Here is a 13,170-nt window from a genome sequence, read left to right as displayed (position 1 = left end):
AGATATCATAAGCCATCATTTATGACATTGTTCTTAGTTTTTATTATGAGACAGCCAATCCCTTGCTATAGAAGCAGCACATAAAGTACAGTAAACCCGCTATCGAACAATCGAAATCTGAACCAACACAATCATCATAGAGAGATTTTATTTTGGAATGCATTACCTTGAATTTGCTGGATTAGCTAACAATATAAACTGTTAATATAATATAAGATTACACATACCTAATAGAATATTTCATCCCTATTGTAAGCTCTTAAGTAGAGGAATGAACAATTCAGAATATTAGGCATAAAACAGCATGCTCATGGATCACAAGCATATCACTATTATTAAAAACAATACACTGCAGACAAGTTACAAAGTTGGATCAATTGAATCTGCTATGATTATTCAAAATGTATGAACAAATTCCTCAAGTCACCTCGGCTGAAGATAAACTTTGACCAGTGCAGGTTTAGTATTCTCACTTATGTAAGTTAAAGGTTGTGTGACTGTGTCAACAAATACTGAAGACAGAGAGATGAGGAACAAAAACTTAGGATGTGTGTGATCATTGGATGTAGTGTCAGCCTTTCTGATGAAAATCTGATCTTATAGTATCAGAAAAGAGAAAAAACTTCAGTCCACTACCGCTCAAAAGTTTGGGGTCACCCAGACAATTTCATGTTTTCCATGAAAACTCACACTTTTATTCATGTGCTAACACAATTGCACACAGGTTTTCTAATCATCAGTTAGCCTTTCAACATGATTAGCTAACACAATGTACCATTAGAACACAGAAGAGATGGTTGCTGGAAATGTTCCTCTGTACCCCTATGCAGATATTCCATTAAAAATTAGCTGTTTCCAGCAAGAATAGTCATTTGCCAGATTAACATTGTCTAGACTGTATTTCTGATCAATTTAATGTTACCTTCATTAAAAAAAACTGCTTTTCTTTCAAAAATAAGGACATTTCTGAGTGACCCCAAACTTTTGAATGACAGTGTATAAAAAATATCATCATATTTAATGATGTTATACATGAAAAACATCAAAAAATGTACATTAGCTGTTAATAATGTTTAAAGAAGACAACAAGAGGGTTTACCTAACTGTGCTGTGCTACCAGATACACTGAAGCTGCAGTTTGCAGAGTCAGGAGTACCAGAGGCTTTATCAGAGATGATTCAGGGTCTGCAAGGAGGTTCTGACCCACATGACCTCTGCAGCATCAAGATTGCTTCCAACCTCATAGTATCCCTGCTTTTAGGAGGTGAGTGAAAAAAGACATCTTGGAATGTGTCTGCGTATCACCAACAGCTCTGCCTAGGTGTATTCACATCCACCCTTGAAATTTTCTCTGTAATTCTGTTTGTCTGTCTCTCACCCCTTTCACACTTTCCTTTAAATCACAGAAATTGCACCGCATTCCTCACTGAAGATGTGTTGTGATAAATCTGATGCAAATCATCTGAAAATTCTGTGCATCTGAATTACTGTGCATATTTAGCTCAGATTGGCCAGCAAAAGATAAATCAGAGACTTGACCACACTTGTTTCAAATAATGGATATAGATCTTACTTTTCAAAACTGAAAGTAATGATGGCAAATGGATCTGACTGAGCATTCAAGAACAGTATGCACAGTGATACAGTAGCCACCTGTCATCACACAACATCCCCTCCCGAAAACATACCACACTTTATTTAATGTCTATTTTCACTGCTATTTTCTAAATAGAAGCAGAAATTACGACATGAAGACCTGCTATTATTGAAAAAGTCTTGAAACTAGCCACAGAGATCATAAACGCATTGGTAAAATGTTTGATAAGGTTACAGATCAGGGGAGGAGTAGGATCATTTTTCAGATTCCAGATTTCTTGTTGCAAACAGAGATGTCACCCCCTGCTGGCTCTTAGAAAGAATGGGGGTTTGTGACACTTGTGCACTGGCTTCCCTTTTCAGGCTTCACAGGGATGATAATGTCACTACTGATTTTTGGACAAAACAGTGTGTTATCTGTTGTGTTAGACTGTAATTTGTCAATTTGTCTGTTCAAAGGTGTGTTTCTGTGTGCGTATTTGTCAGACGAGTCTATGCAGAAGTGTTTTGGTGACGGAACGGGTCTGGTGTATCAGGATGTTCTGTCCTGGCTACAGAGCTCCAACACCCAGCTGCAGCTGTCAGGAGCCCTTGCCATTGCTAACTTCGCCAGGAACGGTAAGAACACAGACTGTGAAGTGTTGTGGCATCACTATTAAGTTTCTGACAGGACATTTACAGCTGCTCTAAGCTCCACAGAACTTCTTAGCATCATTAGGCTTTATTTGTCTTTACCTGCTTTCAAATGGTCATTTCCAGCAGCAGCACTTACTGCACAGCCAGCAGACAGCAGAAATTGCTGAACATAATGGAACATTTAGCAGCTGAGGAGTCAGATACACTATATTGCCAAAAGTATTCGCTCACCTGCCTTGATTCGCATATGAATGTAAGTGACATCCCATTCCTAATCCATAGGGTTCAATATGACGTCGGTCCACCCTTTGCAGCTATAACAGCTTCAACTCTTCTGGGAAGGCTGTCCACAAGTTTTAGGAGTGTGTTTATGGGAATTTTTGACCATTCTTCCAGAAGCACATTTGTGAGGTCACACACTGATGTTGGACGAGAAGGCCTGGTTCTCAGTCTCCACTCTAATTCATCCCAAAGGTGTTCTATCAGGTTGAGGTCAGGACTCAAGCTCATCCACACCAGACTCTGTCATCCATGTCTTTATGGACCTTGCTTTGTGCACTGGTGCACAGTCATGTTGGAAGAGGAAGGGGCCAGCTCCAAACTGTTCCCACAAAGTTGAGAGCATGGAATTGTCCAAAATGTCTTGGTATGCTGAAGCATTCAGAGTTCACTGGAACTAAGGGGCCAAGCCCAGCTCCTGAAAAACAACTCCACACCATAATCCCCCCTCCACCAAACTTTACACTTGGCACAATGCAGTCCAACAAGTATCTTTCTCCTGGCAATCGCCAAACCCAGACTCGTCCATCAGATTGCCAGATGGAGAAGCGCGATTCGTCACTCCAGAGAACGTGTCTCCACTGCTCTAGAGTCCAGTGGTGGCGTGCTTTACACCACTGCATCCCACGCTTTGCATTGCACTTGGTGATGTATGGCTGGGATACAGCTGCTCGGCCATAGAAACCCATTCCATGAAGCTCTCTGCTGAAGCACTTTTCTTGAGCTAATCTGAAGGCCACAGTGAAGTTTGAAGGTCTGTAGCGATTGACTCTGCAGAAAGTTGGCGACCTCTTGGCACTATACGCCTTAGCATCCGCTGACCCCGCTCCGTCAGTTTACGTGGCCTACCACTTCATGGATGAGTTGCTGTCGTTCCCACACACTTCTACTTTCTTATAATACAGCTGACAGTTGACTGTGGAATATTTAGGAGCCAGGAAATGTCACGACTGGATTTGTTGCACAGGTGGCATCCTATCACAGTTCCATGCTGGAATTCACTGAGCTCCTGAGAGTGACCCATTCTTTCACAAATGTTTGTAAAAGCAGTCTGCATACCTAGGTGCTTAATTTTATACACCTGTGGCCATGGAAGTGATTGGAACACCCAATTCTGATTATTTGGATGGGTGAGCGAATACATTTGGCAATATAGTGTGTTTTTCACAGGAACAAGTAAACACCAAAAACAGAGCTTAAAGGAGCCAAACCAGATCAGCTTCTCAACAAAAACAACAACAGTTCACCAGATTGCATGTTGGCTTATTTTAAGTGATGTTCCTTGTAATAGGAGAACAATATTGAGTTTGTGTGTTGGTTGTTTACTCTAATATAATAATCAGGATCTGAAGGTGTCTTTGTTGGGTCACTGTGTTTCTGTCAGACAGTAACTGTGTGAAGATGCTGGATCTTGGTGTGGTTCCTCACATCCTGACCTTGTTGGAGCAGCATGTGGATGAAGGAGATGTGTCTGTTCAACATGCTGGACTGAGCGCGCTCAGAAACCTAGCCATTCCTGGTACTGTTCTCAGCAAAACAGTAGCAATAGGGCTCCTCTGTAACACTCCTCTTTAACACTGTAACATAGGTTTTAAAGGAAAGAGGTATGTCTTTCCACCAGCAAAACACAATTTACACTGAGCAGTCTTCAAAAAAAGTTAAGCTGTCAAATTGTCAGAAAAATATGAGACATGGGTCAATCAGAAAAACCAAGAAAACTCTTAACATGCTAGTAAAAAGATGTGAAGCATTATTAAAATAAATGCTTTCTTTCAAATTTTATTAAAAATGACATGCTAAAGTTGTTCTCAGTGTTTTCTTGTTCTTTTAATCCATTGTGAACGTGCATACCTCTTAGACTGAAACACCTGGAAAGTGTGTGACATGCCAAACATGTGTCTTCTAGCCACCAACAAAGTGAGGATGCTGGAAGATGGGGTGACTGAGAGAATAAAGTCCTTGCTGCGCTCTGACATGCCACCAGTTCAGTTCAAACTGCTGGGTACACTGCGCATGATGGTGGATGGACAAGGTGAGCAAAGCTGTTAGTTGAAATATTAAATATTTATGCATGAGAATAATTGCATTCAGTACTAGAGTTACCAGATGGGATTCCTCTTGTGTCATGTGACATTACAATTACACAAAACCTTCAATTTGGACAAGAGAATTGTTTAAATTTGCCATGGCCATGACTGTCATTTTGTAGAAGATATCTGAATAACTTTTGTACATCTTTGTAAAAGACTGGACTGGGTTTACAAGTGTGGAAAAAAATAGAGGGGTGCAAAGAAGGACTTGTGGATGGCTCCATCAGACACTCCACTGAGGGGATAACATGTGTCTCAATTTGAACACTCTTTGTGGGTTACCTTTAAATTTTTTATTTCTTTTCCAATCCCCTCCCTCCGATTACAATTCCCCCTTACACCTTGGACACCAGGCCTTTTACTTTCTCAGTTAACCAAGTAATCAAATGATCTATACAATGCCAGAAAATAGTGAAAAATGCCCATTGTGTTTCTAGGGGGAAGGGCCCATTTGATCTTTTTTTTTTTTTTTTTTTTTTTTTTTTTACTCTTGCTCCATCCTCATCAAACATTGGACATTTTGTAGCATGGCATGTATAAAGTTCTTTCTGTGCTCCACTCTCATTATCGTTGTTTCATTAAAGTACATTGGAGCTTCAAAGGGTGTTCTGTGTGTATGTCCATTCTTTTTCTCCTGAACAACTTGCTAAATGCTGATGACATTGATGTTTTCTGTTATTGTTTAAATGTATTGAGGGGTTTTTATATAATTTCTGTCTAGATATTAGTGGCAAAATGGTCTAACCCACAACCCAAATATTGTGTTACAGTGGTGCTTTGAGTATTAGGCCATTCTTGAAAACACAAAACTTTTAACCCATTTTTCTCAAAAACTGCAGAAAGTGAGTTAGACCACTCTTCTTCCAAACCCTACTATTATTCCTTCTCTCTTTTTTCTATTTGTCAGAGGAGGCGGCCTTAGTGCTAGGAAGAGATGCCGTGCTGCTAGCTCGTATCATGGAGTGGTGTGAAGCCAAAGACCATGCGGGAGTCCGAGGTGAAGCCAGTCGCCTTTTGGCTGCCCTTATCAGACACAGCCGCAACCCTGTGAGTCTCTTTCTGATCTGAAAGTTTGCTTCAGATAAAGTTGAAATTGTTTTCTTCTTGGTGGTCATACAGAGTTTATTGGAGATTAACTCAGTGGCTGTTGGGTTGGTTTCCTCTCTCTAACAGGAAGTTGTCCGTGCAGTAGCCAGGGCGGATGGGGTTCGGCACCTTATATGTATGGCAACAAGTGAGCATGTCATCATGCAGAATGAAGCCCTGGTTGCCCTGGCGATAGCATCTGCCATTGACATTGGTAAGGCAATTTCAGAGTTTATGTCGGAAGTTCTGGGTCTAAATTTATCAGGCATGTCAGAGTCTAGATAGTTGACTAGATCCAAATATGAACTCTTAGGCTGATGTGCATTCATCAGTCTGTGATTTACATGTAGACATACCTGGAACTTCTGAGAGGTTAGAACAGCACTGCAACTCTTCTATATCCTGAAGAACAACAACATTGCTATTCCTTAGCCTAGAAGCGGCACCAAAATTACTATCGGCCAGTTAGAACTGAGTATACCACTCTGAGATTCTTGATCAATAGAGACCCTAACACTCTCTGAAATACATCAGACATTTGATTTGTAAATGGTAGGAAAATGTTTTGTTACAAAAACAAACACCGAGTTTTTCTCTGGATGTGTTCTTAGATTGATTTGGTGTGTATGCTGCATATTTCTGTCTCTACTCTCATGGAATGAGAATGAGAATGAGTGGAAATGCTTGTCAGTGTTCTCCAAAAACAAGCTTTCTAGTTAATGTCATGCTGTGTTGAAAATGGAGAAGCTGGTCTGAGGTGTTCTCAGTTCAGGTCATTAATTTCTCTTCTGGTTCAGACAATTTATGTCTGTGGGATTCCTCTGTTACATGCTGATGCACACATGGCTGTATTGTTCCCAACTTTAACTCCTCTACCACCCTTGTTTTTTAATCCCTTCTGAGTATTAGCTGTTTGAGGTTTCTTGTTACTTCATTTGCTGTGCACAGTACATCATATTTGCTTTACATAAAATGTAATTGTAAATAATATTTTAAATTTTCTGCACAAAATGTTTGGCTTGTAACAGATTATAGAAGGCAGTTCATGAGTGTCAGTTGCTGATGCACTGAATGTTTTACTAAAACAAGAAATCCGGGAGTTGTTCAAATGATTTTATGCCAGTGTTTAGGAGATGTGTTCATTTTTTCATAAAAGCATGAAACTTGTTACACTTGTACAGTTGTACAGAACATTTTCAGAAATGGAATCATTGCAAAAATGCCTTATGGTGGCCATGACCACCGTTTACTTTCTACCTTAAGCAAATTATATATTTTACATCATGTCTCCCGAACCAAGCATCATAGCACAAAAACACAGTTGTAACTGTATGAAAGGCTGTTGCTTTTTTGCATTTGATCATCAGTCTTTGACAAAACCATGAAAGCCAAGTCAACTCACAGTTAAGCTTGTCCATCGTAGAACTGTCAAGTGGCTGCAGGGATCACTGCAAATGCAAAGAAACCTCCACAAAGTTGACACCTCTTAGTCTATGTCGAGGAAACTGTAGAGGAGACTGTAAAGAACAAGTTGAAGAACAACAAAACAATCAAACATGTTTCTGAAATAAGAAAGTCATAATGAGTATTGTTCTACTCACTACAGTCACTGTATCACCAGGGTTAATGAACAGAAGCTTTTAAAGGTCTGCAGAGCATTTATGTCACAGATGTGATATTATGAAAATAGATTCTCAGGTAATGTGATTTCCTTCACGTAGCATCTCTAAGTTCTGTTGTCTTAAAACTGTTTATGATGTTGTATATGGTATCATTGTAATCCCTGATTATGAAAACACTCGACCCGATGTCCTCTTTTCTGTGTTAACATGTTTGGTTCAGGAGATATGATTCAAAATATTAAATGTGATTATGATGGAAAGTAAAATGCAACCATTCTCACTACAAGTTGTGAAAGCAATTGCTCCATTTCTGAAAAGGTTTAGAGCCCCAAACTGTACAAGTGAACTAAGCTTTATGCCTTTATGAAAAGGTGAAGTGAGAATCACAATGCAAAATGAAGAAAGCAAAATTCCTGCCTGTACTCTATCAAAAAACACAAAAGTACTGCAAGTGAATGACAAACTTCAAACATTGAAACACTCAAGACCATTTTAAACAGATGCAATCAATGCAAAGGAACACACAGGACAAACCCAAAAATTTAAACTACACTCTAGTTGTCCTATTGCAAAAAAACTACATCATAGACAACAGCTTGAGGTATATGACAAGACATGTTCCAGTTTTGAATAAAAAAAACATTAGAAATGGAATTATAATGCATTTGCATGCATGTTTACCTCTATGTTTGTGGGTGTTTGTGAACACTGCAGAGTCAATGAAGGATCCGGTTAGGGAGGCAGAGTTGTTACACATGCTGAAGAAGATGCTGGAAGATCATACAGGAGCAGTCGAGGTCAAGTTCAGTGCTTTGGGTCTCATCTGCAGCCTCGCCAACTCCAGTATGTGTTTGATTTTACAGCAACACACAAAAATCACAGAAATTCTGTTCTAAAGCAACTTTCATGATGAGAAAAACTGTAATTATTTTTTAGAAATAATGTTTTTTGTTTGTTTGTTTTAGCACAGCAGAGGCCTCTAACAGGGTGCACAGTACAATAAATCTGGCATTTACAGAAAGTAAATAAAGGTTTGGAAGCAATGCCAACACAGGCCAAACATTTGGAAGCAACTTCAAGTTTCTGTTCATGTCTTTCTTAAAAACTAATATGAATTCTATGGATATTGGGATTTACTGCGTGATCAGACTTTGCTTTCACTGATATAAACTGTTTTCCTCACTTTACCTTTAGGTATACAATGAAGTTACCAGACAACTTCTGAATAATTGTTAACAAAAGAAGGACTTAATTTTAGGGTCGAGAAGATTTACAAGAGTCACAACTTCAGTGCAAAAATAAAAAACAAACTGTAGTTTGCATTATTCGCTTTAGCTCTTTGGTTTTTGAGAGTTTACATACTTTTGTGTCCCAATAAATCTCAACTGTGTCCATCCCTCTGTAACTACAACAGAAATGACTGGAAAGAAACAGCTGAGTAAAGAAACAAAAGTACAGATACAAATACTTGATAATTATAGTAAAATGTGTTCTGATGAGTGACGCTTCATACAAAAATCATGTATATTTTGTTGTAAAGTATACCAATGGAACCATGATCTTGTTTTGTCCAAATTTGATCTTGCTTCCAAACTTTTGGGATGTAGTGTAGGTGTGAACACAGCCCTGCATGGTCATTTTGTTACAAACTGAGAATACCTATCGTATAGTTTTTACACACCTTATATGGAAAATAATCTAGATTTATGTCTAGTTCTCCACTAATTAATGATCTAGTAGCTTAAAACCACAGTTCTGGTCAGAAGGTTAAAGGTCATGCTAAGCACTTTTCAATAATCTGGATGGCCATGATCAATTTAGGCAGATCTATGAAAAAATTGTATATGGGTAAACATATAATTGCGGGACGTTTTGTACCATAGTTGACAGGTATCATAGTTGACATTTTTGCTGTTTTCAGGCCTAAAATCAACATGGCCACCTACAACCAAACACCACATGGCATTTTTACAGAAAGATTCTTCTAAATATTATATATACAACTGAGTAAAATTGAAATTGAAAGTTATTTATAAAGTTATTGTAATGAACCTGTTGACATGCAATTAATCCACACTTGACTCACACGCTACTTTATATTAAATAACTCAGAAAGCCTTGGAGTCTCGCCAGTGTTTTCTTCAAGAGGAAATGACATCATGGATCATGAGATTTGGAATTAACACACTTTCTTGAGAGGTGTTTTTGTAATGGGTAACTTAGTTGAAAGGGATTTCTCAGACACAGTTACAGTTAGTTTTTTTTCCATGTAAAATTTGACATATTGCCTAAAAAGAAACATCCATCTTGATTATCTCAACTTAATAAAAAGAACACAGTCAAAACTATTTTTGAATAAGCTAATTTTTATTATTGTTTAGCTAATTAGAAGATGGTTGTGATTTAAATTCGGATGGCTATTTAGTTGACATTTTAGTGATATCCAGTCGTTTGTTATTAATAAGTGATTGTTTCCATAAAAATTAATTATGGAATTTGTAAAGACATGATCATAATGAACATAAAAAATATTGATTTTTTTTAAAAACTTTTCATAAAAACGTATGTAAGATATATCCCATGGACTTCAAAAGTCAATTATATGTTGACCTAAATAGTCATGTGAAAAAGCAAAATGTGGATGCCGTAGACATTTTAAGCATATTTGAGCAAGCAAATACTTGAACCTTTGAAAGAAAAGCATTTTTTTCAGTGAAGATAACATTAAATTAATCAGAAATACAGTCTAGACATTGTTAACGTGTTAAATGAAACGTCACATTCTCTGGGCTACCTGGTTGATCCTGCTAGTAGCATATGCTTGTCTCAAAGATTAATGAAATACAAGTCTAAGTACACACGGCTGGTACAGTGAAACTGCGAATGGCTCATTAAATCGATTATGGTTCCTTGGATTGAAACGGCTGATTGATTTTAATGGAATATCTACATAGGAGTACAGAGGACCATTTCCAGCAACCATCACTCCTTTGTTCTAATGCTACATTGTGTTAGTTAGTGGTGTTGAAAGACTAATTGATCATTAGAAAATTCTTGTGCAATTATGTTAACACATGAATAAAAGTGTGAGTTTTCATGGAAAACATGAAATTGTCTGGGTGACCCCAAACTTTTGAACAGTTGTGTAAGTCTGGGAAGGAGTTTCGAAAGGCCTAGAAGGAGTTCAAACAACAAATTTGCCACAGCAAATTCAGCCCCAAAACAAACCGTCTCCAAGAACTCCTAAATTTCATTACAGGATCTGAAGGTAAATGTATAGCTGTTGGTATCAACATACATGTGTCTGTACTTAGAAAGAAATTTTACCAATATGACCTGCATGAGAGGTGTGCCAGACAAAAAGCCTTTGGTCTCCATTGGAGGGACTGCAGTTCAAAAGACCTGTGATGTTGCAGGGCTCTTTATTGTGCTCTTAAGGGAAAAGTAGCTCATCTTATGTTCTTCATTTTAAAAGACGAGTGGAAAAGTTACATATAGATGACACAATCCACACATGTACACAACGTACACACCCACAGACGTTCAGAGAATTATCTGGAACTGAATACAGCACATCTTCATAATTTGACCACTACTACAACCTATCTCATGCTTCTCTTCCTTCCTGTTTACATTGTTGTCTGATCTAGGTGCGATGAAGGATGAGCTGAACACCATAAATATGAGGGAAAGCCTCATAAAACTGACAGATCATAGCAGCGAAAAACTTGCCTCGCAGGCCAGCTCCATACTGACACTTCTCGGTGATGCCAGCTAAACCAGCATCCTGCAGCAACAAAGGATCTCATCTGTTCAATGGATTTATCCAGCTTTGTCAAACACATACTCTGGTTCAAATGATCTTACTGCACAGATATTGAAAACTGACTTTTAAAATGTCACCTCTTTTGTGGCAGTGAAAGACTTAAGGACCAAATTTTAGTGGCAGTGTTATGTATGTTGTCTATGTTGGAGTGAAGGGCTCATTAGTTTTGTGTCATTGCCTCTTGACAAAATTTTCTTTTTGACAAGAATAATTTCATGTTTTATTTTTTTAGATGCATGATGATGCACATGCTGACATAATATGACCATTTATGAGGCAAGATCAACTGAAATCGCTCGGACTGATGCAGTCATTTGCACAAATTAAATTAAAACTGACACCATCTGGCTCTGGCTGTAGGTTTGTGGTGCCGTGTAATCACACAGTGCTGCTCTTCACAGTCCACACAAGTTCATCTTTTTAGCTACTATCATCAATGCTTCCCTGTGGTGAGACTACTGATTTGACTGGCTGAGAGTATAATTATCAAAGACCAAACCCAATGATTTATTTTCCACTTCTTCTTTTATCTTTTTTATTGTTTGTTTTGTACTGAACTAAAATAACAGATGTGCTTGGAGATGCCTAAGATTTGAAACTATGGGCTCTAATTCTCCAAGTCCCCAATAGAATAAATATCTACAGAAATGCATTTAAGATCTAGTGTTAAAATTAGGACATGCCAGCTCCCAAATATCTTTAAAATCTTTAGGTAATTTAGTGAAGGACATGAATAGCTGCATATTTTTTTTTTTTTTTTTTTTTTTTTTTTAACAGAAACCTACCTAGGTAACATAACGTTGTTATGTTACCTTGCCCTGGACCAAAGGGGTAGGTGGATGTACCAATGGATGAAGCTTATCTTGTTTGTGCTCAACTAGCAGATGCAAATGAGTTTTCCTTATAAGCTAGGTTTGTACTTGTTTAAAAGTTCAATGTTTATTTCCTTTAGTAGTAGCAAGTATTTCATACAAAGTTCAGATATTTACTAGATGACTATAATTTTTATTTTTTACTGAATATGCACCAAAAACACGTTTAAAAACTGGCCTCTCTCTCTAAATCAGAAAGGTGTGATATGTGACAAAAAGTGACAGCCAGTTTGACAGCCCTCCTCAGTGAAGACGGCCTGATCTGTTGTCATGGAGATAGTTCAGCTGTCATCACATGTGCTAAGCATGGAACTATGGTTAAAAAAATCTGAATTAAGTAACATTTTAATCAAACATGTGACATGTAATGTGTCAGTATTGTGTGCATTTTGAATTAACTTACAAATCAAATCAATAGATAAGATCTTTAATATAAAAGTCAATGTACGGTGTTTTAGGCTTATGTTCTCTGTATCTTTGCAAATTACTGGTGTACAATGTCCCTAAGATATTTTTGGCAGGCTGTAACCTGGTCTCATTGACTAAAGATATTTCCCATCGTCAGAATCTTTATTTTATAAGAAGCTCATTGACCACCATCAAAGCGTTTTAATGTCTGGTACTGTCATTCTGTAAAGAAAAGTGAAGTAAAGCTATCAAAGGAGCCACATTAACAAGCAGTCATAGTGCACTGCATGGCCTCATCCTGGAATCTTTTGGTCTACTGGATTTTGTCCACGAGCTTTTCCGGTAGGAACTGCACTGTACATAAAGTGAAGATTGTTATATGATTTATGCATATGTAGATAGAATTACAGGTTACGAAAAGAATAACCAAATAATTGCTAACCCTAGTAGAAGCACTAAATAAAGGTGCCCTTTGCCTCTAGATTTGTCAGACTGAAATGATCTAAATGTTTGAAGCTGTGATCATGTCATACATGATGAATGGCAGATGTGTGAAAGCTTCACTTTTAAGAAGTGATCCTCATGGTGGAGTCGATGAGAATGATGTGAGACTCACAGTAACTCTGATATGACATGAATGTAGCATTAAGGCTTCATCAGCAGGACAACACTGTCTGTCAGAGTATGTCAAAACTGTTACTGACAACCATTAGCAAAATGTCCAAATGCAAAAACAAAGGATTTTGAAGTTATTT

At 37.9% G+C, this 13,170-nt stretch overlaps 1 protein-coding gene across 9 annotated transcripts in view; it reads left to right on the top strand.

Moving 5' to 3' along the window:
* Positions 1-12,896, top strand: part of si:dkey-191g9.5 (rap1 GTPase-GDP dissociation stimulator 1) — a 34,395-nt gene extending 21,499 nt beyond the window's left edge. For 7 of the 9 annotated variants that reach the window (XM_055018308.1, XM_035944734.2, XM_035944732.2 and 4 more), the window contains 8 exons: positions 1,121-1,264; positions 2,056-2,214; positions 3,896-4,030; positions 4,418-4,543; positions 5,509-5,648; positions 5,775-5,901; positions 8,024-8,152; positions 10,960-12,896. In XM_055018308.1, the coding sequence (XP_054874283.1) occupies positions 1,121-1,264; positions 2,056-2,214; positions 3,896-4,030; positions 4,418-4,543; positions 5,509-5,648; positions 5,775-5,901; positions 8,024-8,152; positions 10,960-11,087 (1,088 nt within the window). In that variant the 3' untranslated portion in view covers positions 11,088-12,896. The remainder of the gene's footprint in view (positions 1-1,120; positions 1,265-2,055; positions 2,215-3,895; positions 4,031-4,417; positions 4,544-5,508; positions 5,649-5,774; positions 5,902-8,023; positions 8,153-10,959) is intronic. The other 2 variants (XM_055018309.1, XM_055018310.1) reach the window with 2 other exon arrangements.
* Positions 12,897-13,170: the final 274 nt, after the last annotated feature.

Source organism: Amphiprion ocellaris, chromosome 16 (genome assembly GCF_022539595.1).
Source record: "Amphiprion ocellaris isolate individual 3 ecotype Okinawa chromosome 16, ASM2253959v1, whole genome shotgun sequence".
Taxonomy (NCBI): domain Eukaryota; kingdom Metazoa; phylum Chordata; class Actinopteri; family Pomacentridae; genus Amphiprion; species Amphiprion ocellaris.
This window is presented reverse-complemented; position numbering and strand designations above follow the sequence as displayed.